Source organism: Salmo salar, chromosome ssa26, assembly GCF_905237065.1.
Source record: "Salmo salar chromosome ssa26, Ssal_v3.1, whole genome shotgun sequence".
NCBI lineage: Eukaryota > Metazoa > Chordata > Actinopteri > Salmoniformes > Salmonidae > Salmo > Salmo salar.
The window spans coordinates 25016521-25039211 of record NC_059467.1 but is presented as its reverse complement, the minus strand read 5'-3'; the positions used below and the strand labels follow the sequence as shown (position 1 = coordinate 25039211).

The following is a 22691-nucleotide window of genomic DNA, read 5'->3' as shown; positions in this document are numbered from 1 at the left end:
GTATGTGGAATTTTAAAATGCAGAGGTCAGCATGGATTTTTCCTCTGACATAACCTTTTGCATTTGTTTTCCAGCACCAACTAAAACGACACATGATATGTATGATCATTGGCACGTTATTCTTCTAAAGAGTTAAATGTCTTGCCCTCCCAACACTTTGTTGTAGTTATATTTATGTATTTTTATCCACACTAATTATGTTTCTCTAACGAGATGAACTGAGAACCTGTCAATGAGTAAATGGAGACAAATGAACTGGCAAATATAGAAATATGGCACTGCCGCTGGCTACATCGCTCTTGTTAGCCACAGAGGTTTTCAGCTGTGTCTGAGATATGTCAGGCTTCGCCGCTGTCAGCAAGGACGTGACGTCAAGCAGCCTAATTGGGCTCTTCTTTGTGCGTAGGTACCCCGACATGCCCTGCGCCGCTGACGTTGTGAACGCCTTAGATCAACAGGCTCTTGCGTCCATCCTCACTGCCTATGGGGAGGAGAGGCACGCCAGGAAACTAGCCTCGGCCATGGTGGAGGCACGCAGTGTCTACCCCATCACCCGGACACAGCAGCTGGCCAGCGTGGTGGCAGGTACCCTCATTAATTCCCTACATTGTTTTAGAGGCTCAGGGCAGAAACGGAAGGGAAATATTAAGCCCCCGTCTCCCTGTGGGACCTATTTGTCTGGGGAAAAATCACGATGGCTCTAATATCAAGCATCATTCTCTCCTGTCTGTTTTTTGGATGCCTCTCACACCCATTTCCTGATGAGATTACTATTATTAAGAAGGAGGGAGATGCGTCTGGAGTAGGGTGCGGCTGCCGCTCTGACGAGAGTGACAACTTCTCTTTTTCACACGAGCCCCCCCGTTCTCTCTTCTCTCCCGTCTTCCTCCTCCCCTTTGTTGCTTTTGATTTCGTTTCCCACCCTACCTCATTTTATGCCCATCCCCGCAGCCCGTCTCGTTCACACACATGCACACACACTCAGGCACAGATTGAGGATGGATCATCATTTTTAATGCCTTTTTGTAAATGTTTTTTTTGCCTCCCTCTGAGAGCTAGAAAGAGAGGTCTTCTCAATGGCTGTTACGGAGCTAGGCGCTACGTGCGTCACACAGGGAGAACAGGTGTGAGGGAGGACAGTTGTTTGATCTCTTTTGAAGAGCAGAGCGAGTCACCAGCAATCTTTATTCCAATCAATCCAAGAGGTCCTGACTCATGTGGGTCCCAGGGGGTCAGCTAGGCTGCTGGTGACACTGTTGCCTAGGGAAGAATGCCATGTGGGTGGAGGGGAGGGGAGGTTGTATTTGTTTGTGTAAGGGGGCACACTTTGTAGCGCATTGGTTAGGGGTGTTCAGGACCGAAATATAGGTTTATTGGACGGGTCTTTTTTTTTCTCTCTCCATCTCTCTACCTTTTTGTAGGCACACTTAGATCAGGATGCAGATCTCTTAAGCCCCATAGACTACAGTGGCAGGAAGCCTTCCAGACTGTTTGGCCATGTTGGGGTTCAGAGCTTATTTTGAGCCAGGGCTCTCAACACTGTGTTTGCTACCGATAGCCCTGCAGCTCTTCTATCAGGAGTAGTAGCCCTGCAGCTCTGCTATAAGGAGTAGTAGCCCTGCAGCTCTTCTATAAGGAGTAGTAGCCCTGCAGCTCTGCTATAAGGAGTAGTAGCCCTGCAGCTCTTCTATAAGGAGTAGTTGCCCTGCAGCTCTTCTATAAGGAGTAGTAGCCCTGCAGCTCTTCTATAAGGAGTAGTAGCCCTGCAGCTCTGCTATAAGGAGTAATAGCCCTGCAGCTCTTCTATAAGGAGTAGTAGCCCTGCAGCTCTGCTATAAGGAGTAGTAGCCCTGCAGCTCTTCTATAAGGAGTAGTAGCCCTGCAGCTCTTCTATAAGGAGTAGTAGCCCTGCAGCTCTGCAATAAGGAGTAATAGCCCTGCAGCTCTGCTATAAGGAGTAGTAGCCCTGCAGCTCTTCTATAAGGAGTAGTAGCCCTGCAGCTCTGCTATAAGGAGTAGTAGCCCTGCAGCTCTTCTATAAGGAGTAGTAGCCCTGCAGCTCTTCTGTAAGGAGTAGTAGCCCTGCAGCTCTTCTATAAGGAGTAGTAGCCCTGCAGCTCTTCTATAAGGAGTAGTAGCCCTGCAGCTCTGCTATAAGGAGTAGTAGCCCTGCAGCTCTGCTATAAGGAGTAGTAGCCCTGCAGCTCTTCTATAAGGAGTAGTAGCCCTGCAGCTCTTCTATAAGGAGTAGTAGCCCTGCAGCTCTGCTATAAGGAGTAATAGCCCTGCAGCTCTGCTATAAGGAGTAGTAGCCCTGCAGCTCTGCTATAAGGAGTAGTAGCCCTGCAGCTCTTCTATAAGGAGTAGTAGCCCTGCAGCTCTTCTATAAGGAGTAGTAGCCCTGCAGCTCTTCTATAAGGAGTAGTAGCCCTGCAGCTCTGCTATAAGGAGTAGTAGCCCTGCAGCTCTGCTATAAGGAGTAGTAGCCCTGCAGCTCTGCTATAAGGAGTAGTAGCCCTGCAGCTCTTCTATAAGGAGTAGTAGCCCTGCAGCTCTTCTGTAAGGAGTAGTAGCCCTGCAGCTTTTCTATAAGGAGTAGTAGCCCTGCAGCTCTGCTATAAGGAGTAGTAGCCCTGCAGCTCTTCTATAAGGAGTAGTAGCCCTGCAGCTCTTCTGTAAGGAGTAGTAGCCCTGCAGCTTTTCTATAAGGAGTAGTAGCCCTGCAGCTCTGCTATAAGGAGTAGTAGCCCTGCAGCTCTGCTATAAGGAGTAGTAGCCCTGCAGCTCTGCTATAAGGAGTAGTAGCCCTGCCTTATTAATTTCCTTTCCATTCCCCTGTATTATGAAAATGTAGAGACATACTAAATCAAATAGTTCCTGCCTCAATAGAGCCATTCAGTTGAATGTACTGAATGTAATTCTGAAATGTTTTGAATTTGATTCATCTGTTTATATATCTCTTTAGCAGAGCTAGCTAAAGGACATGGATCTGATTTCATGAGGAGAAAAACACCACAGAAATAGACAAACCAGTCAAATAAATATGACTTAACCAACCCATAGTTTATATAAATTGATATGAATACAACAATAAATGTTCGGCGTGTGATGAACAAAAGCAACAATCCATTAACAGATCAAATATTAGACATTATATTTAATTATGTGTGTTTAGCTTACATACATTTGCATAACACAATCATGCAGTTTTGCATCAGTTGTGACTCCAATATATTAATTCTAAGCCAATTGTCCCCCTCCCCCTTCCCTGCCAGAGTCAACAGTAATGCCTAATGAGCCCTCTCTACCCCCTCTCGCTTGCACCCCAGCATCTATTTTGTTACAAATTAAGCAGTGGTGGTTGGGTTGTTGAAGGTGTTGAGACACCATAATGACAGGTGCCTTGGGAGCCTTTTGCTCCCCCCACTCCCTCCCTCAATACATCCCCTTGTCTCTCTCTCTTCCTTCCTTTGTGTAAACCCACACAGCTGTGGCTGACTGAGGCCCCTAAAATGTTTTCCCTCATTTATGTATACATATATATTTTTTAAACTCCGGACATATTATTATGGAGAGCAATCCATTTAGCCCATGTAGCAGGGGTCAGCGACACGGTTTTTTTTCAAATAAGAACATACAATCCTGGAATTCAGCTAAAAATGTGTTTAATTCGTGACATTAAAAAAAGATATATGTCATCATGTCTCATTGTAATCAAGGTATGAAATTATTGTTATTTTCAAATACAATCTCTTTTTAGGCTAAGATGTGGTCAATTTGCAGTGTAAAAATTATTATAATTATGTTCTGGCCCCCTGACCATCCGCTCCGACAAAAATAGGGCTGCGGATGAATCTAGTTGCCTACCCCTGCCATATAGGCTCTGTTATTCAGTGGGTCAGAGTGGTGCATCCAACCACTAAACATCGAGAGTGCATGGGTCCCACTGGCTTCCTCTTGGGAAATGCATCTCAAATGGACTCAAGTTGTTGAGAGTTAACGCAGCAGAGTGAACAGGCACATCCTTGATATGGTGATGGACACAGCTAGTGAGGATAACATGATTGACTGTTGTAGGAGTGTGTGGCCTTTCAACCCAACATTCACTCACGTGACGGATGTGGTTAGTAATGGTTGTTTGCCTCGCAATAAATGCATTGTGTCAGTGTGAAGTTTGCCCAGCTAAATGGACACCCTAGTTTTCTTCAATTATAAATGAACAGCCCTTAGAATTCCAACGCTGTGTTGATTTCTAAATCACACTTTCCAGTGTTAAACAACCTCAAAAGAATAACATTCTAATGTGAATTCTAAGTCAAGTTGAGAGAATGTTTTCTATCCTCGTCATGGTGTCTGCAACTTGGTGACATTTGGCGGTGGTGTTTCACTAACCACAGACCGTGAATGAGGTGGAGGTTTCAGCTCACAAAAACAAATAATCACCACGGCACAAGCCCAAGCTCCATGGAGAGTTCACGAGCAGTCCGTTGCACTCACGCCTCAAGCGCTGACAATATTAATGATGTAATACATCCTCAAGTGCCTCACTGCTTTATAGAACACAGGATTTATGAACTAATAATCAAGCATCACTCTGAAATACTCTTGTGCATAAACATGCAGCGTATGGCTGCCTAGGAATGGTTCTTCCAGGACTCCAAATGAAGCCATGTAATTTGGATCCCTTATCTTTAGTGGTGTGTTGTTCCACAGTGCAGTACTGTCTTTATTGAGAAGTAATTGCTGTAATATGATTGTGAAGTGAATGCCTTTCCCTGACCCCCTTTATAGAAACAAAATCAGATGGAAAAGAACATGTACAGCTCAGCGATACCCTTTCATTTCATAGCAAGACAGAGTCCATCATGTCAGCCTTCGGACCAGACAATCACCAGGGGTAACATCACCTGGAGAAGAAATGTATTTAAACAAGGGCGTTCTTATGTTTCTTAGACTAAATTCTTAGTTAATAATTACACTTTTTTGGCATTCTTCCAGATTTTATGTCAGGGTTGTAGTGAAAAACATTAGACAAAAGTATTTTTAGAATATTATTTATCCATTAGCGATGAAGACAAGTGATCGGAAATGGGAATAACCACTATATCCCAGAGGGGTTTCAGAACTCCGCTGCCTCCAACAGGTCTGGAGGATTTGGTGTCTGTTTGGCAATGCTATTTGTTCAGCCTGTTCATTTGATCAGTGAGATTGTTTGGATATAGCTAGATTTGTGTTAGCTTTCCCAGTCTGCTGCTTTGTGGCATCTTTGCTTATTTTTTTCACTCTAGCTGTGGGACCCTTGAAAGATGAATTAGAGAGAGAGAGCACAACTTGGTGAAGCTGGGCCACGGCTGCAGCGCAGGTTTTCTATTGATTGCTGGGTGACTCACAGTCAGTGCTGTTGAACGCAGGAGGAGAGAAATGCCACACTGCTCTCTCTCCCTTGCCCCCCCTTCTCTCTCTCTTTCTCTCCCTGTCTCTTTCTCTCTCCCCCTCTTGCTCGCTCTCTCTCTCTCCCTCTTTCTCTCTCTCCCCCTCTTGCTCTCTCTCTCTCTTTTTCTCTCGCTCTCCCTCTTTCTCTCCTCTCTCTCTCCCGCCCTTCCTCGCTTCTCCTCTCACGTACACACATGGGCTGGGTCCTACGTCAATGCTGGCATTACTCTGGACAGGGGACACCAAAGCTCTAGATAGGAAACAGAGCAGCGCTTCAGCAGCCAGGAAGGCACTGCAGTCTGGACCCCTTCCCTGTCAATCAGTGCCAGGGAGCAGGGAGGAGTGGTCGTGCACTTCACCCAGCACAGATTGTTTTGTGGCACTTCAAACAGTACCAAATGCAAACATGACCATCTGAGCTTACTTTTTTTATTTATTTATTTCAACTTTATTTAACCAGGTAGGCAAGTTGAGAACAAGTTTTCATTTACAATTGCGACCTGGCCAAGATAAAGCAAAGCAGTTCGACAACATACAAAAACACAGAGTTACACATGGAGTAAAACAACATACAATCAATGATGCAGTAGAAAAAAAAAATAAGACTATATACAATGTGAGCAAATGATGTGAGATAAGGGAGGTAAAGGCAAAAAAAATGCCATGGTGGCAAAGTAAATAAAGTATAGCAAGAAAAACACTGGAATGGTAGATTTGTAGTTTGAAGAAAGTTCAGAGATAAAATATAAATAATATGGTGCAAAGGAGCAAAATAAATAAAATAAATAAATACAGTAGGGGAAGAGGTAGTAGTTTGGGCTAAATTATAGATGGGCTATGTACAGGTGCAGTGATCTGTGAGCTGCTCTGACAGCTGGTGCTTAAAGCTAGTGAGGGAGATAAGTGTTTCCAGTTTCAGAGATTTTTGTAGTTCGTTCCAGTCATTGGCAGCAGAGAACTGGAAGGAGAGACGACCAAAGGAGGAGTTGGCTTTAGGGGTGACCAGAGAGATATACCTGCTGGAGCGCGTGCTACAGGTGGGTGCTGCTATGGTGACCAGTGAGCGGAGATAAGGGGGACTTTACCTAGCAGGGTCTTGTAGATGACCTGGAGCCAATGTGTTTGGCGACGATTATGAAGCGAAGGCCAGCCAACGAGAGCGTACAGGTCGCAGTGGTGGGTAGTATATGGGGCTTTGGTGACAAAACGGATGGCACTGTGATAGACTGCATCCAGCTTGTTGAGTAGGGTATTGGAAGCTATTTTGTAAATGACATCGCCGAAGTCGAGGATTGGTAGGATGGTCAGTTTTACGAGGGTATGTTTGGCAGCATGAGTGAAGGATGCTTTGTTGCGAAATAGGAAGCCAATTCGAGATTTCACTTTGGATTGGAGATGATTGATGTGAGTCTGGAAGGAGAGTTTACAGTCTAACCAGACACCTAGGTATTTGTAGTTGTCCACAAATTCTAAGTTAGAACCGTCCAGAGAAGTGATGCTGGACAGGCGGGCAGGTGCAGGCAGCGATCGGTTGAAGAGCATGCATTTAGTTTTACTTGTGTTTAGGAGCAGTTGGAGACCACGGAAGGAGAGTTGAATGGCATTGAAGCTCGTCTGGAGGGTTGTTAACACAGTGTCCAAAGAAGGGCCAGAAGTGTACAGAATGGTGTCGTCTGCGTAGAGGTGGATCAGAGATTCACCAGCAGCAAGAGCGACATCATTTATGTATACAGAGAAAAGAGTTGGCCCAAGAATTGAACCCTGTGGTACCCCCATAGAGACTGCCAGAGGTCCAGACAGTAGGCCCTCCGATTTGACACACTGAACTCTGTCAGAGAAGTAGTTGGTGAACCAGGCGACGCAATCGTTTGAGAAACCAAGGCTACTGAGTCTGCCGATGAGGATGTGGTGATTAACAGAGTCAAAAGCTTTGGCCAGGTCAATGAATACGGCAGCACAGTATTGTTTCTTATCGATGGCGGTTACGATGTCGTTTAGGACCTTGAGCGTGGCTGAGGTGCACCCATGACCAGCTCTGAAACCAGATTGCATAGCGGAGAGGGTGCGGTGGGATTCGAAATGGTCGGTAATCTGTTTGTTGACTTGGCTTTCGAAGACCTTAGAAAGGCAGGGTAGGATGGATATAGGTCTGTAGCAATTTGGGTCAAGAGTGTCACCTCCTTTGAAGAGGGGGATGACAGCAGCTGCTTTCCAATCTATGGGAATCTCAGACGACACGAAAGAGAGGTTGAACAGGCTAGTAATAGGGGTTGCAATAATTTCGGCAGATAATTTTAGAAAGAAAGGGTCCAGATTGTCAAGCCCAGCTGATTTATAGGGGTCCAGATTTTGCAGCTCTTTCAGAACATCAGCTGAATGGATTTGGGAGAAGGAGAAATGGGGGAGGCTTGGGCGAGTAGCTGTGGGGGGTGCAGTGCTGTTGAATGCAGTAGGGGTAGTTAGGTGGAAAGCATGGCCAGCCGTAGAAAAATGCTTATTGAAATTCTCAATTATAGTGGGCTTATCGGTGGTGACAGAGTTTCCTATCCTCAGTGCAGTGGGCAGTTGGGAGGAGGTGTTCTTATTCTCCATGGACTTTACAATGTCCCAGAACTTTTTAGAGTTGGAGTTGCACGGCGAATTTCTGTTTGAAAAAGCTAGCCTTGGCGTTTCTAACTGCCTGTGTGTATTGGTTTCTAACTTCCCTAAAAAGTTGCATATCGCGGGGGCAGTTCGATGCTAATGCAGAACGCCACAGGATATTTTTGTGTTGGTTAAGGGCAGTCAGGTCTGGGGAGAACCAAGGGCTATATCTGTTCCTGGTTCTAAATTTCTTGAAAGGGGCATGCTTATTTAAGATGGAGAGGAAGGCATTTAAAAAAAATAACCAGGCATCCTCTACTGACGGGATGAGGTCAATATCCTTCCAGGATACCAGGGCCAGGTCGATTAGAAAGGCTTGCTCGTTGAAATGTTTCAGGGAGCGTTTGACAGTGATGAGTGGAGGTCGTTTGACCGCTGACCCATTACGGGTGCAGGCAATGAGGCAGTGATCGCTGAGATCTTGGTTGAAAACAGCAGAGGTGTATTTAGAGGGCACGTTGGTTAGGATGATATCTATGAGGGTGCCAGTTTTTGCGGCTTTGGGGTTGTACCTGGTGGGTTCATTAATAATTTGTGTGAGATTGAGGGCATCAAGCTTGGATTGTAGGATGGCTGGGGTGTTAAGCATGTCCCAGTTTAGGTCACCTAGTAGCACGAGCTCTGAAGATAGATGGGGGCAATCAGTTCACATATGGTGTCCAGAGCACAACTAGGGGCCGAGGGGGTCTATAGCAGGCGGCAACGGTGAGAGACTTGTTTTTGGAGAGGTGGATTTTTAAAAGTAGAAGTTCAAATTCTTTGGGTACAGACCTGGATAGCAGGACAGAACTCTGCAGGCTATCTCTGCAGTAGATTGCAACACCGCCCCCTTTGGTCGTTCTATCTTGTCTGAAAACGTTGTAGTTAGGGATGAAGATTTCAGAGTTTTTGGTGGACTTCCTAAGCCAAGATTCAGACACAGCTAGGACATCCGGGTTGGCAGAGTGTGCTAAAGCAGTGAATAAAACAAACTTAGGGAGGAGGCTTCTAATGTTAACATGCATGAAACCAAGGTTATTACGGTTACAGAAGTCATCAAAAGAGAGCGCCTGGGGAGTAGGAGTGGAGCCAGGCACTGCAGGGCCTGGATTCACCTCTACATCCCCAGAGGAGCAGAGAAGAATAAGTATGAGGGTACGGCTAAAAGCTATAAGAATTGGTCGTCTGTGACGTCCAGAATAGAGAGAAAAAGGAGCAGGTTTCTGGGGGCGATAAAATAGCTTCAAGGTATAATGTACAGACAAAGGTATGGTGGGATGTGAGTACAGAGGAGGTAAACCTAGGCATTTAGTGATTATGAGAGAGATATTGTCTCTAGAAACATCATTGAAACCAGAAGATGTCATAGCATGTGTGGGTGGAGGAACTGAGAGGTTGGACACACTTGAACACAGTCTGTCTGAACACGGTGTCATCAAACAGCACAAGCAAAGGCAACCATTATAGGCTATCTGCTAGCAATGGGGGGATGAAGAGAGAGTAATCTGAAAGAGAACCACAACTTTATTTTCAAGTATTATCACAAGCACCTGTTTATTTACAGGTTTTACTTACTCTCATTGTCAATCACATATTAACGCTGCAGCCTGGACAGGATATGGGAAAATGTGTCTATGATTGGGGCTTATTCAGACTGGGAGTTAGGTTAAAAACTAAGAGTCATTAGAGAGCTGTGAGACTTCTGTTCTGGTCTGTTGCTGAGAACCATGAGTCTCCTGGATTGAATGTGAAACATTTCAGGTATGCTGCTCTCCAGGTGAATAACATGCTTCCTGCACTATATAAATGCTTCATGTCATTTGTTTGATTTATGTGGTGGCTAATTTCTGCATTACCAAATTAGGAGAGTTACAAACTTCACACACCAGTCAGAGTTATACTTAAACTACATCTTTAATAATTAAGAGTTTTGCAAAGGCCCTTTACTTTCAATGATGCGCTATCTCTAATGAACCATTGAAAAGTGACTACACAAATGTACAAAGATCTTTTATAGCCAAGAAACACCCCTCTCAACCTACATGACGAACCACAGATACATAGAATGGGTCACAAGGTTAAGTTTTGTATGAAAGATATCTATAAAACATACCAGACAGCAACCGCTGTGTCAACAGTTTTCATTGTATAGACCAGTGTCTGGTCCTCATACTCCAAACTGGAACCGTCTCTCCCTGGTACGGTATAGAACAGAACCATTAGCTCATGTCCTCTGGAATGCTCTTTAGGCGTTATTACCCAAAGACATCGTAAATCTCCTCTGTCAGTGCTATCTCATAGAGGCCCATCCCTCAGTAAGACACACACACATATGAAGACAATGTTCCATCCTGTCCTCTTCCCTTTCTGATATTCTGCATAGCACCAGGGACATCTAAAAGACAAGCCTGACCTCTCCCCTCTCTGGGCCCCAAGTGACTGAGCCCTAGCTAAGGGAAAAAGTCAGGCTTCCAACACCAGAGTCCAAAGGGATACATTCTAATGACAAGTATCTCACATAAGCATATTATGCAAATAAAACATCTTAATTATCTATGTTACCCAACTAATTCTGATTCATCCGCCACATTTATTTAAAATAAAAGCATTTCTTTGTCTCTAGGATCTTTTGCAGCCAGCGCTCTCTATGCACGCAAAGATCGGCATCAGCGGCCCTCACACGTTGCTACCAAGACATTTCAGGCGCTGCGTATGTTTGTCAATGATGAGCTGAATGAACTGCATGCTGGACTCTGCACTGCTCAGACAATGCTTAAACCTGGCGGCCGCCTCTGTGTGCTGACCTTCCATTCACTAGAGGACCGCTTGGTAAAGCGTTTTCTCCATGGAGAGGATGTAGGTGCCCCACCCCGTCGGAGTCTCCGTCAGAGAGTCCAGCAATGGGAGGAAGAGGAGGAAGAAGAGAAGGATGGGGAAAAGGACAGTGGTCACTGGGTTGACCTGCAGAGAGGGGTGCTGATGCCACAGGCAGAAGACATACTGGAGAACCCACGGGGACGCTCAGCCAAACTCAGGGCCGCATTCAAACAATAACCCTCTGGAACTTGGCCTCAACCTGAACCAATTAAATCCTCCTTGTTTTTAACTAGACTACAGAACCACCAGGCTGATCTTCTTCAGACACGACCATACTGATCATATCCAGGCACAGTCTCACTGGTGTCCGTCGGGTGACATACAGAACAAGTGCCTTGTTAATGGTGGAACTCTGAGGCTGACTGGTATTTAACTGCCGTGCACTAACAGTCAACAATCCATGTAGGCATGTGCTCCTTAGTTCATAGTATACTGTGTGTTGCTACTGAGTATTTATTTAATTTAGTTTAAGTGACTTGTGTACACTACTTGAAGTATAGGAAACACAATTGTGCTGAAGCCTAAGTTGAAGATATCAAAGGTTAAGACAAGGATTCTAATATCCCATAAGTCTTTTCCTAAATGAGAAAGAATTAGTAAAACAAAGGGGCCAGCTATGCTAGTTAGCAACGGTGCTGGTCCCATGAATCTGTTTATTTTTCAAATGATTCTAATCTGGGTATCTTCAACCTAGGCTGAAGCTAGAGACATGGAAGACAAAAAGTCTCTCTCTCTCTTTCTCTCACACTCTCACTCACTCACTCACTCCTCACTCACTCACTCACTCACTCACTCACCACTCACTCAATTTGTACTGCATTACTTTATGGCTGAGCTGACACAGTTGCATGCAGTAACAGTTCTGCCTTGAATTCTGAGTTTCCTCAGTTCTCCCCGTTGGCTGAACCCATAATGTCTTTGCTCTTTTGACTAATTATTTAATCAGAACAATGTTGCCTCCAACCGACTGATGAGTATCCAGATTAACGGATATAGGCACTAACCTCCCTCACTGATGTCTGTATACTCCAGCAATGAGATGACAACTTCCTTGGTAGTTTTGACGAATGTGTACTGTACTGCACTGCATGAATCAGTAATGTCTTTAAATACCAAGTGACTCAAGTGTCACAAGTGGCGGTGAATGAGAGGATGACTGTTTCATTCATGAGCCTTCTCCTCCAACTGTTAACAGATGAGGTGTTTTGATCTGTACTATTGGACTTTGTCTATTTGTAATTGCTCCATCAAGAGGATCAACACTTTTCTTCCCCTCTGCCTCGTTCTGTACACTCTAAATATACACTTGTTGTTACCTTGGAAACTAAACAGCACAAGTAACATTTAACTGTGTCTAAATGTGTTTGCTGTTTTAAAATATCTGCGAAACGATGCCGTATGTAGAATATTTACGCCCCTCCCTTTGAGGTCAGTCGACGTCACACAGTCGTCATGGTTATTTGAATTCAATTTGAAATAAGAATGGTAATCCTGTTTGATCTGTTCTTTAATGGATGGTCCAAGGGTTCTAAGCCCCTTAGTCTGTAGACCCCCATTCCTCCCCTCTAATCAGGAATGATTCAGACGTGGAACACCTGGTGTGTGGAATCTGAATTCAAAACTCAAAATGTGACTCTTTCACTTTGATGACCACAATATAACTGTGACTCATAATCGTGCAACTAGTGACAATTCCAACCATAAATTCTTCTCTAGATATCCGCCAGCACCTGTACACATCATCTGCCTTTTCCTTCCTGTACACCCTCTCTGCCACCTGACCAAATTAAAGCTTTCTTCAGTTCTCCAAAGTTTGTCTAACTTTAACCAATTTAACAAACTCTCCCCATTTCTCATAACCTGTGTCACCTTCTGTCTTTTACTAGTAAGGAATGACCCCTCCTAAACACGTTGCAAATTCTACAATCTTCTTTACACTCAAATCTATCAACAAGTCTTTTGTATTACCTACAGTGGCTTGTGAAAGTATTCACCCCCCTTGACATTTTTCCTATTTTGTTGCCTTACAACCTGGAATTAAAATGTTTTTTGGGGGGGGGTTTGTATCATTTGATTTACACAACATGCCTACCGCTTTGAAGATGCAAAATATGTTTTTGTGTGAAACAAACAAGAAATAAGACAAAAAACTGAAAACTTGAGCGTGCATAACTTTTCACCCCCCCAAAGTCAATACTTTGTAGAGCCACCTTTTGCAGCAATTACAGCTGCAAGTCAAGAGACGTATGTCTCTATAAGCTTGGCACATCTAACCACTGGGATTTTGCCCATTCTTCAAGGCAAAACTGCTCCAGCTCCTTTAAGTTGAATGGGTTCTGCTGGTGTACAGCAATCTTTAAGTCATACCACAGATACTCAATTGGATTGAGGTCTGGGCTTTGACTATGCCATTCCAAGACATTTAAATGTTTACCCTTAAACCACTCTTGTTGCTTTAGCAGTACGCTTAGGGTCATTGTCCTGCTGGAAGGTGAACCTCCGTCCCAGTCTCAAATCTCTGGAAGACTGAAGCAGGTTTCCCTCAAGAATTTCACTGTATTTAGCACCATACATCATTCCTTCAATTCTGACCAGTTTCCCAGTCCCTGCCGATGAATAACATCCCCACAGCATGATGCTGACACATTACATTACATTACATTTACATTTAAGTCATTTAGCAGACGCTCTTATCCAGAGCGACTTACAAAATGGTGCATTCACCTTATGATATCCAGTGGAACAACCACTTTACAATAGTGCATCTAAATCTTTTAAGGGGAGGGGGGGTTAGAAGGATTACTTTATCCTATCCTAGGTATTCCTTAAAGAGGTGGGGTTTCAGGTGTCTCCGGAAGGTGGTGATTGACTCCGCTGTCCTGGCGTCGTGAGGGAGCTTGTTCCACCATTGGGGTGCCAGAGCAGCGAACAGTTTTGACTGGGCTGAGCGGGAACTGTGCTTCCTCAGAGGTAGGGGGGCCAGCAGGCCAGTGGTGGATGAACGCAGTGCCCTTGTTTGGGTGTAGGGCCTGATCAGAGCCTGAAGGTATGGAGGTGCCGTTCCCTTCACAGCTCCGTAGGCAATCACCATGGTCTTGTAGCGGATGCGAGCTTCAACTGGAAGCCAGTGGAGAGAGCGGAGGAGCGGGGTGACGTGAGAGAACTTGGGAAGGTTGAACACCAGACGGGCTGCGGCGTTCTGGATGAGTTGTAGGGGTTTAATGACACCACCATGCTTCACTGTCAGGATGGTGTTCTCGGGGTGATGAGAGGTGTTGGGTTTGCGCCAGACATAGCGTTTTCCTTGATGGCCAAAAAGCTACATTTTAGTCTCATCTGACCAGAGTACCTTCTTCCATATGTTTGGGGAGTCTCCCACAAGCCTTTTTGCGAACACCAAACATGTTTACTTATTTTCTTCTTTATCAATGGATTTTTTCTGGCCACTCTTCCATAAAGCCCAGCTCTGTGGAGTGTAGGGCTTAAAGTGGTCCTATGGACAGATACTCCAATCTCCGCTGTGGAGCTTTGCAGCTCCTTCAGGGTTATCTTTGGTCTCTTTGTTGCCTCTCTGATTAATGCCCTCCTTGCCTGGTCCGTGAGTTTTGGTGGGTAGCACTCTCTTGGCAGGTTTGTTGTGGTGCCATATTATTTACATTTTTTAATAATGGATTTAATGGTACTCTGTGGGATGTTCAAAGTTTTGGATATTTTTTTATAACCCAACCCTGATCTGTACTTCTGCACAACTTTGTCCCTTGCCTGCTTGGTGGTGCCCCTTGCTTAGTGGTGTTGCAGATTCTGGGGCCTTTCAGAACATGTGTATATATTCTGAGATCATGTGACACTTAGATTGCACACAGGTGGACTTTATTTAACTAATTGTGTGACTTCTGAAGGTAATTGGTTGCACCAGATCTTATTTAGGGGCTTCATAGTTAAGAGGGTGAATACATACGCACGCACCACTTTTCAGATTTGTATTTTTTTGAATTTTTTGCAACAAGTAATTTTTTTCATTTCACTTTACCAATTTGGACAATATTGTGTATGTCCATTACCTGAAATCCAAATAAAAATCCATTTAAATTACAGGTTGTAATGCAACAAAATAGGAAAAACGCCAAGGGGGATGAATACTTTTGCAAGGCACTGTATAGCGGTCAACAATTGTTGTCAGTTTTCTCTGTTTTACATTATATGCTCTTGTTCATGGATCCTGATTTGGCAACATTAAGACTTGTACATTGTGAATGTCAATTGAGTTAACCTTGTGTGGAGGGGGATGAGCATTATGCAGATATGTCAGTGGTTGTAAATGAGACTGACCTGGGCTTGTATGTTCTCAATTACCATGGAAACAGTGGCTTAAGTAAACAGTCGTTGGGATAACTTGCTCTATTATTAACAGCCATGTATCAATCATGGATTGAAATCCTACCAAGTAATAAGAAATACCTACCAGGAAGATGTTAATCAGTTCTCAGAAGCCCGTTTCTGGCTAAGTCTTTCAGTGTGCAGACAAGAGTTACACACATCCGTCCCCATGTACTAGCAAAAGGTGTGTATTGGGTCAGTTGCCATAGGAACAAACTCACAAAACCGATTTCTTAACTCACCTCAGGTTTCTGAGAAAGGATTTACAGAGGAAAATTGTAACTGAATGCAAATAAAAAATGAAATCCAGTCCTTTTCTCTGTGTATGCTTCGGTTGTTTGCTATACGTCACAAAAAGGAATAGATTTGACAGCCTTGACCATATTGGATTAAGTCTGTCTGTCAGGAGACAAAGAATAAGGCTATGAATTGATCTGTTTCTACATTAACAACGATTTGACCCTTTTCCAGATGTGTCCACAAATTTGGCTACATTTAAAATGGGAGGGGAAATGAAAGAATGTTTAACACTTCCTGTTCCCTGCTCTGTGCATTAGTTTTGGGCTGCTCATTCTAGACCAAAATGATTACATTCATCGCCTAACTCCACCCTGACTTTGCGTGCTGTGTTTCTTTTAATGTACCAATTAAAAATGTGAGTCAACAGAATATCTGGGCAAGTAATGAGATACGTGCTTGCATTCATTCTAATTAGCCATAATTAGACACCTTTTGTCCATTATGTGAAATCCTGAGTGGGCTGAGTGGAGATGGTATGGTGGTGGGGGGTAGGCTATTTCTGGAGGTTGGGCGTGCACGCTGGATCCCCGCTATGTCGAGTCACCTTGGAAAAGGGAAATTATATTTATGATAACAAGTCTTGGAACACTATCCATAGCTTTGAAAAGGGAGTATAGAATGAAGAAAATAAAAGAAAGAAAATATATGCATTAAATGAAAAAATTACATTCACAAGCAGGTAGAATCATGTTAAGATTCAATGAGTATGGCTTAAAAATGACATCCTCTTGAAATTGGGAAGACGTCAATGATTGAAGACATGCCAATGACCCAACCAATGGAATCGGAGATCTACAGTACGTACGTAAGTACGCTGTGTGTGTGCTGTGCATTCTTGCTAAACTGGGAGATGGAACAAAGGAGCTGAAGTATTTTTGCCTGTTTCCAAGTCTAGCTCACTGTTTCACTCAACCTGTCTGCACTGCTGTAGCTTGAGCCAAAAGCCTTATCTAGCCAATCCCTAACCAGAGGGTTATTCCAGCCAATGGTTTACTGTTCAATAGTTGCACAGTCTGGCTGTTGCTTGCTCCAGCCAATTTTTAACTATCCGAAGCAGAAGAGATATGTATCTTGGCCAATAGCTCGTCACACGAGATGAAACAGACACGTGCCGGCCAATGGCTCCCCCTCTGAGAGATGGAGAGAAGCAGAAGCAGTGGCTCAGAGTACATTGCTAGTCAGGTAAGGACAGCACAGTCTGCGAACCCCCTCCCTCCACAACTCCCACCCTCCTGCTCTCACTCACTCCCCGCCTGTCTCTGCTGCTCCTGCTATAAAAAGATTTCTCAATGAAAAAGGCTTTGAGGTCAAAGCCATTTGAATGATTTTTGTGAATGACGCAGGGGCTGTGGGAGGAGACAGACACAGCTACGGGGGGGGCTTTTGCTGTATTTAGCTGACTTTCAATTAAAACTTGGACATGGAAAATAAAATGGTAAATTAAAATAGTATTTATAAAGTCCTCCCCCTCCTGAGAATGCATAACTAATGCCTTGAACCCAACCATAAATATCCCCACTCTGACTCAGTCTGTTCTCAAAATAATCTATTTTATTCTCACCTGTAACAGAATGCACCCCTCTGCGTTGTCAGATGACATAGTAACCTGAGGTAGTATGGTCTCGTCTCAGGAGAGTAGATACCCTGGAGACAGACTCCCCAGTGGACTGTATGAATGGACTGAATTCCACATCACTCTGCTCATATAATAATGATCAACACACTGGACAGGCTGAGAAGTCCCAGAGCTAGGGGATTATCTTGTGCTCAGTCTGTAACGTCATTTACACAGGGCACAGACATTACTATAGGATTTGGGGCCAGGAGTTTTACCTCATAAGTAAATTCTCCAAGCCTGAGGTTAGATGTGCCCTAGCTTGTAAGCACAGTATGGCCATTCTCAAGGAAAAAGTGTGTGGGTTAAGGCTTCACCAAAGTCAATTTCTGAATTTAGAGTTTTGAAAAATGCAATTTATTTTCGTACATAGGAATAGATTAATTGAGATGGGTTATTTTTTACCAATCTCTTTTTATTGGTTGTTTGTTAAAATAACAAAATATTCAGGTGCTATAAAGGAAATCACACTGACAGGAGGATTCTTTGGCACAGTGGGGAATGACAAAGCCCAGAAACCAGGAGCTATCAGTAATCAACACCAATGAGGCAATGTATTGGATAGTGGCAGCAGAATAAAATCATCTTCCTCACAGTGGGGGGCCCTGACTCAGTCCAGCGGCCCCTCCACTTTGGCTGCATTATCCTTCTCTAGGAAAATCACGTTTGCACTGCGATCTGTAAATATTCCCAGTGGCTGTCCATGGGGTCTCACCGTGGCACCATTTTAAGAGGACAGTGAAATGGAGGTTGCAGATATAACAATCACCCTTAGGTAATGACAGGGTTTGTTGCAGGTGTCATTTACTCCATACCAAGCAGCACATCCTCCTGTACAGCCCAAATTGAGTCCTTCTAAGCCTGGTCTGTCCTGACAGCTTATCAGCAGCTACCATGTTGTTGTGTCAGATTGCTGGAGCAGTGTACCAATGTGGTCCTGTGGTCTGTCTATAATAGTCACGGCATCTGTCTCTCATCGTTAGTGAACTCTAATGCAGTTTGCAGGGAGGGTGATTCCTTTTTTAATCAGGGCCAAAGAGACTGTTAATGATCCCTGGTGTTGGATTTGTGAGCTGTGGTGGAGCATGTAATTAGATGATGAGAGGGAAGGTTCCTATGATTCCTCCACTCCTCGGTTAAACCTTTTTATGTCTTTATGATGGCTCCTTCCTCGTTTTACACTGTCACCTTGTCTGTTTGATCCACAGTGTTACCAGAATCAATCTGGTCCCAGGTGAATTGAAACACTTGTGATCAGTCCTATATTATTCCACTGTGCTGCATGGTGTAGCTGAAATGATTTATGGCACAGCATGATCAAGTGTCAAAGACCAAAGAAAATGTGTTTGCTATGGGTCAAAATCACAGGAAGTTGGTGGCACCTTAATTGGGGAGGATGGGCTTGTGGTAATGGCTGGAGTGGAATAGTATCAAACACATGGTTTCCACGTTTCATGCCATCCCATTAGCGCCATTCCAGACATTATTGTGAGCTGTCCTTCCCTCAGCAGCCTCCACTGGTCAAAATGTGGAGGACAAATAAACATGACCAATGAGGACCCTCTTGGCCAGATGGTCATCGGCTCCTTGGCCGCCACAGGCCTGAGTCACAGCACAAACCAACAGCTGCCCCACATGAAATTAAGCTCCACTTTAACAGCGCTCCGCTTTGTATCCGACACAGAGAGATGGGTGATCCTGATTGGTCAAAAAATAAGGATCTCCAATGGAGTTGGGAACATATATTTTTTGTAATAATATATTTTATCCTTAACTGACTATATTTTTGTAGTTTTGAATGGCCTTGTTGAACCGCAGCTCTGTCAATATCTCTGGATAATAATGGTTAATTGAGGGGCTACCGTCTTTGATGCATTTGAAGTACAGTACAGAATGTATAACACAAATATGGAATCCAGCGGAGGCTGGTGGGAGGAGCTATAGGAGGATGGGCTCATTGTAATGGCTGGAATGGAATAAATGGAATGGTATGAACACATCAAACATTTGGAAACCACATTTTATTCCACGGAAACCACCATTTTATTCTATTCAAAGCCATCACAATGCACCTATCCTCCTCCCACCAGCCTCCTCTGACTGAATCACATCACATGTACACACACACAGCTACAACTACTGTATCTTCCATCTCAGTTTTAACACAATGATTTTTTGTCTAATATTCCACATTTAAACATTCACTCTTGCAGCCCAGCAGCGTGACTAAGACTATCCCTATTGATTATTAACAGATACAATTACCATTGATTCAGGCAGTTGGTTATTTTACCTCATGCTTGACATTTTACCAGAGAGAAAGAAAGGGAGCGAGAGGAGGCAGGGCAAAAAAAGAGACTGGAATAGTCGTTGGTATTCTGGTTTCTACCAGGCAAAAAATAAACTCAGCAAGAAAAGAAACATCCTAACAAGATTCAACAACTGAGACATAAACTGAACAAGTTCCACAGACATGTGACTAACATAAATTGAATAATGTGTCACTGAACAAAGGGGGGGGGTCAAAATCAAATGTAACAGTCAGTATCTGGTGTGGCCACCAGCTGCATTAAGTACTGCAGTGCATCTCCTCATGGACTGCACCAGATTTGCCAGTTCTTGCCGTGAGATGTTACCCCACACTTCCACCGAGGCACCTGCAAGTTCCCAGACATTTCTGGGGGGATTGGCCCTAGCCCTCACCCTCCGATCCAACAGGACCCAGACGTGGTCAATGGGATTGAGATCCGGGCTTTTCGCTGGCCATGGCAGAACACTGACATTCCTGTCTTGTAGAAAACCATGCACAGAATGAGCAGTATGGCTGGTGGCATTGTCATGCTGGAGGGTCATGTTAGGATGAGCCAGCAGGAAGGGTACCACATGAGGGAGGAGGATGTCTTCCCTGTAACGCACAGTGTTGAGATCGCCTGCAATGACAACAAGCTCAGTCCGATGATGCTGTAACACACCGCCCCAGACCATGATGGACCCTCTACCTCCAAATCGATCCCGCTCCAGAGTACAGGCCTCAGTGTAACGCTCATTCCTTAGACGATAAACTCGAATCTGACCATCACCCCTGGTGAGACAAAACCGGGACTCGTCATTGAAGAGTACTTTTTGCCAGTCCTGTCTGGTCCAGCAATGGTGGGTTTGTGTCCATAGGCGACGATGTTGCCGGTGATGTCTGGTGAGGACCTGCCTTACAACAGACCTACAAGCCCTCAGTCCAGCCTCTCAGCCTATTGCGGACAGTCTGAGCACTGATGGAGGGATTGTGCGTTCCTGGTGTAACTCGGCAGTTGTTGTTGCCATCCGTTACCAGTCCCTTCAGGTGTGATGTTGAGATGTACCGATCCTGTGCAGATGTTGTTACACGTGGTCTGCCACTGCGAGGACGATCAGCTCTCCGTCCTGTCTCCCTGTAGCGATGTCTTAGGCGTCTCACAGTACGGACATTGCAATTTATTGCCCTGGCCACATCTGCAGTCCTCATGCCTCCTTGCAGCATGCCTAAGGCACGTTCACGCAGATGAGCAGGGACCCTGGGCATCTTTCTTTTGGTGTTTTTCAGAGTCAGTAGAAAGGCCTCTTTAGTGTCCTAAGTTTTCATAACTGTGACCTTAATTGCCTACCGTCTGTAAGCTGTTAGTGTCTTAACAACCGTTCCACAGGTGCATGTTCATTAATTGTTTATGGTTCATTGAACAAGCATGGGAAACAGTGTTTAAACCCTTTACAATGAAGATCTGTGAAGTTATTTGGATTTTTATGAGTTATCTTTGGAAGACAGGGTCCCGAAAAAGGTCTGTTTCTGTTTTTGCTGAGTTTGATTATTGCTGATTACAAGTAATTGTGTCACGTCCTGACCATAGTAAGATGTTATTTTCTATGGTAGAGTAGGTCAGGGCGTGACAGGGGGTGTTTTTCTATGTTTTGTATTTTTATGTTGGTTTTGTTTGGGATGATCTCCAATTAGAGGCAGCTGGTCCTCGTTGTCTCTAATTGGAGATCATACTTAAGTCGTTTTTTTTTTCCCACCTGGTGTTGTGGGATCTTGTTTTTGTACAGCTTAGTATAGCCTGCAGAACGTGATGTTCATTTTGCCGTTGTTTGTCTGTTTTGCTTTAGTGTTCTAAGTTAAAATAAATATTTATCATGAGCACTCAACACGCTGCACCTTGGTCTACTTCTTACGACGATCATCACAAATTGATCAAAACAAGTCGTAAGTGCCACTGCAATTACCACTGATGCATTATTTGCCAGGCGAGATAATAACGTACACTTTCCACATTTGAGGAGGCCCACTTATGATTTAATTGAAACTTACCCCTGCCTCTTACTGTTCTATGCTTTGTTAACTTGTGGTGTTTGTGTGGTTTTCTTGCATAGTTTTCATTCAAAAGTAGAGGCCACCAATGTACACAAACCTGCAGCATCATGGTCCTTTAATGCACAGTACATTCATATTCCCCTGAGTAGTAAAACCAGTGACTTTCTCCCCAACTTAACAAAAGGTATAAACCAAATTGGTCAGCCCAAACCCCATTGAATAATGTGATGCAACTATTGCATCATGAGACCTGTGCGTAGTTGGCAAACAGACTAAAACTGTCACTTTTCTGGAGAAAACAGATCTAGTCCAGTGTGATTGATTTTCATTTAATTTGATCTTGTAGACATGATAAAATTGCAATATACCCAGCCATTCACATCTCTTTCCAGCACACAGCAGCCAAAAGGTATTGGCTGAGGGTTAAGAGGGAATCATTAGGTAGACAGAAAGAGCTTGTACATGAGCAGCAATAAACAGCAATATGCCAAAAAAGAGGCTGTGAGTGAATGAGAATGCAGGAGGGAGTGTATACATTTGTGTGAGTCTTTTAGAGGAGAGGGCTTGAGTGCGGCTGCCTGCAAGTGAAGTTGAAGCAGAGAAATGCCACAGCCCGCCGAGTGACGTCAGCCAGGAGGCCTCGTGGGGATGAGGTGAGTCAGAGCCAGGGCCGCGGCCTCGCCAGCTCTCCGCAGCCATGAGCGCGTCATCACCAGTCTCACTGACACCCTCTCACATTTCTCTGCATCTGCTTCAATGTGCCTCCTCCTCCTCACGAGGATCACTTCATCTGTGGCGTACGCCAGTCCTCTCTCTCCCTATCCTCCTCACAGGCAGGCATGCTCACAGGGGAGAGAGGTGCACATCAGCCTCCATCCTTATTATTCTTCAAAGCCAGCACACAAGCTGTTAAGTTTCTGTTTGTGAGCTCAAATAGTGAGGAGACTGATAAAAACAAAAGAGAATATCTGGAGCTGGACAGGATGTTTCGTTGTTTTCAGGTGTTAGGTAATAACGCGTTGTATCACACTCGAATACAGGTGTGTACTGTACCCTTTTGCTTAAAACCCTCAATTTACTGTACAAGGGCAAGCAGTGGGAGTTGACAGGTGTGGTGTGGAGGTGCTT

General features: G+C 44.3%; 1 protein-coding gene across 4 annotated transcripts in view; it reads left to right on the top strand.

The window, feature by feature from the left end:
- LOC106587485 (12S rRNA N4-methylcytidine methyltransferase) overlaps positions 1 to 13084 on the top strand; it is a 74815-nt gene extending 61731 nt beyond the window's left edge. For 2 of the 4 annotated variants that reach the window (XM_014175912.2, XM_014175911.2), the window contains exons 5-6: positions 407 to 585; positions 10679 to 13081. In XM_014175912.2, coding sequence (XP_014031387.1) covers positions 407 to 585; positions 10679 to 11109 — 610 coding nt within the window. In that variant the 3' untranslated portion in view covers positions 11110 to 13081. Of the gene's footprint in view, positions 1 to 406; positions 586 to 10678 lie in introns of all 4 variants that reach the window. The other 2 variants (XM_014175913.2, XM_014175910.2) reach the window with 2 other exon arrangements.
- Positions 13085 to 22691: the final 9607 nt, after the last annotated feature.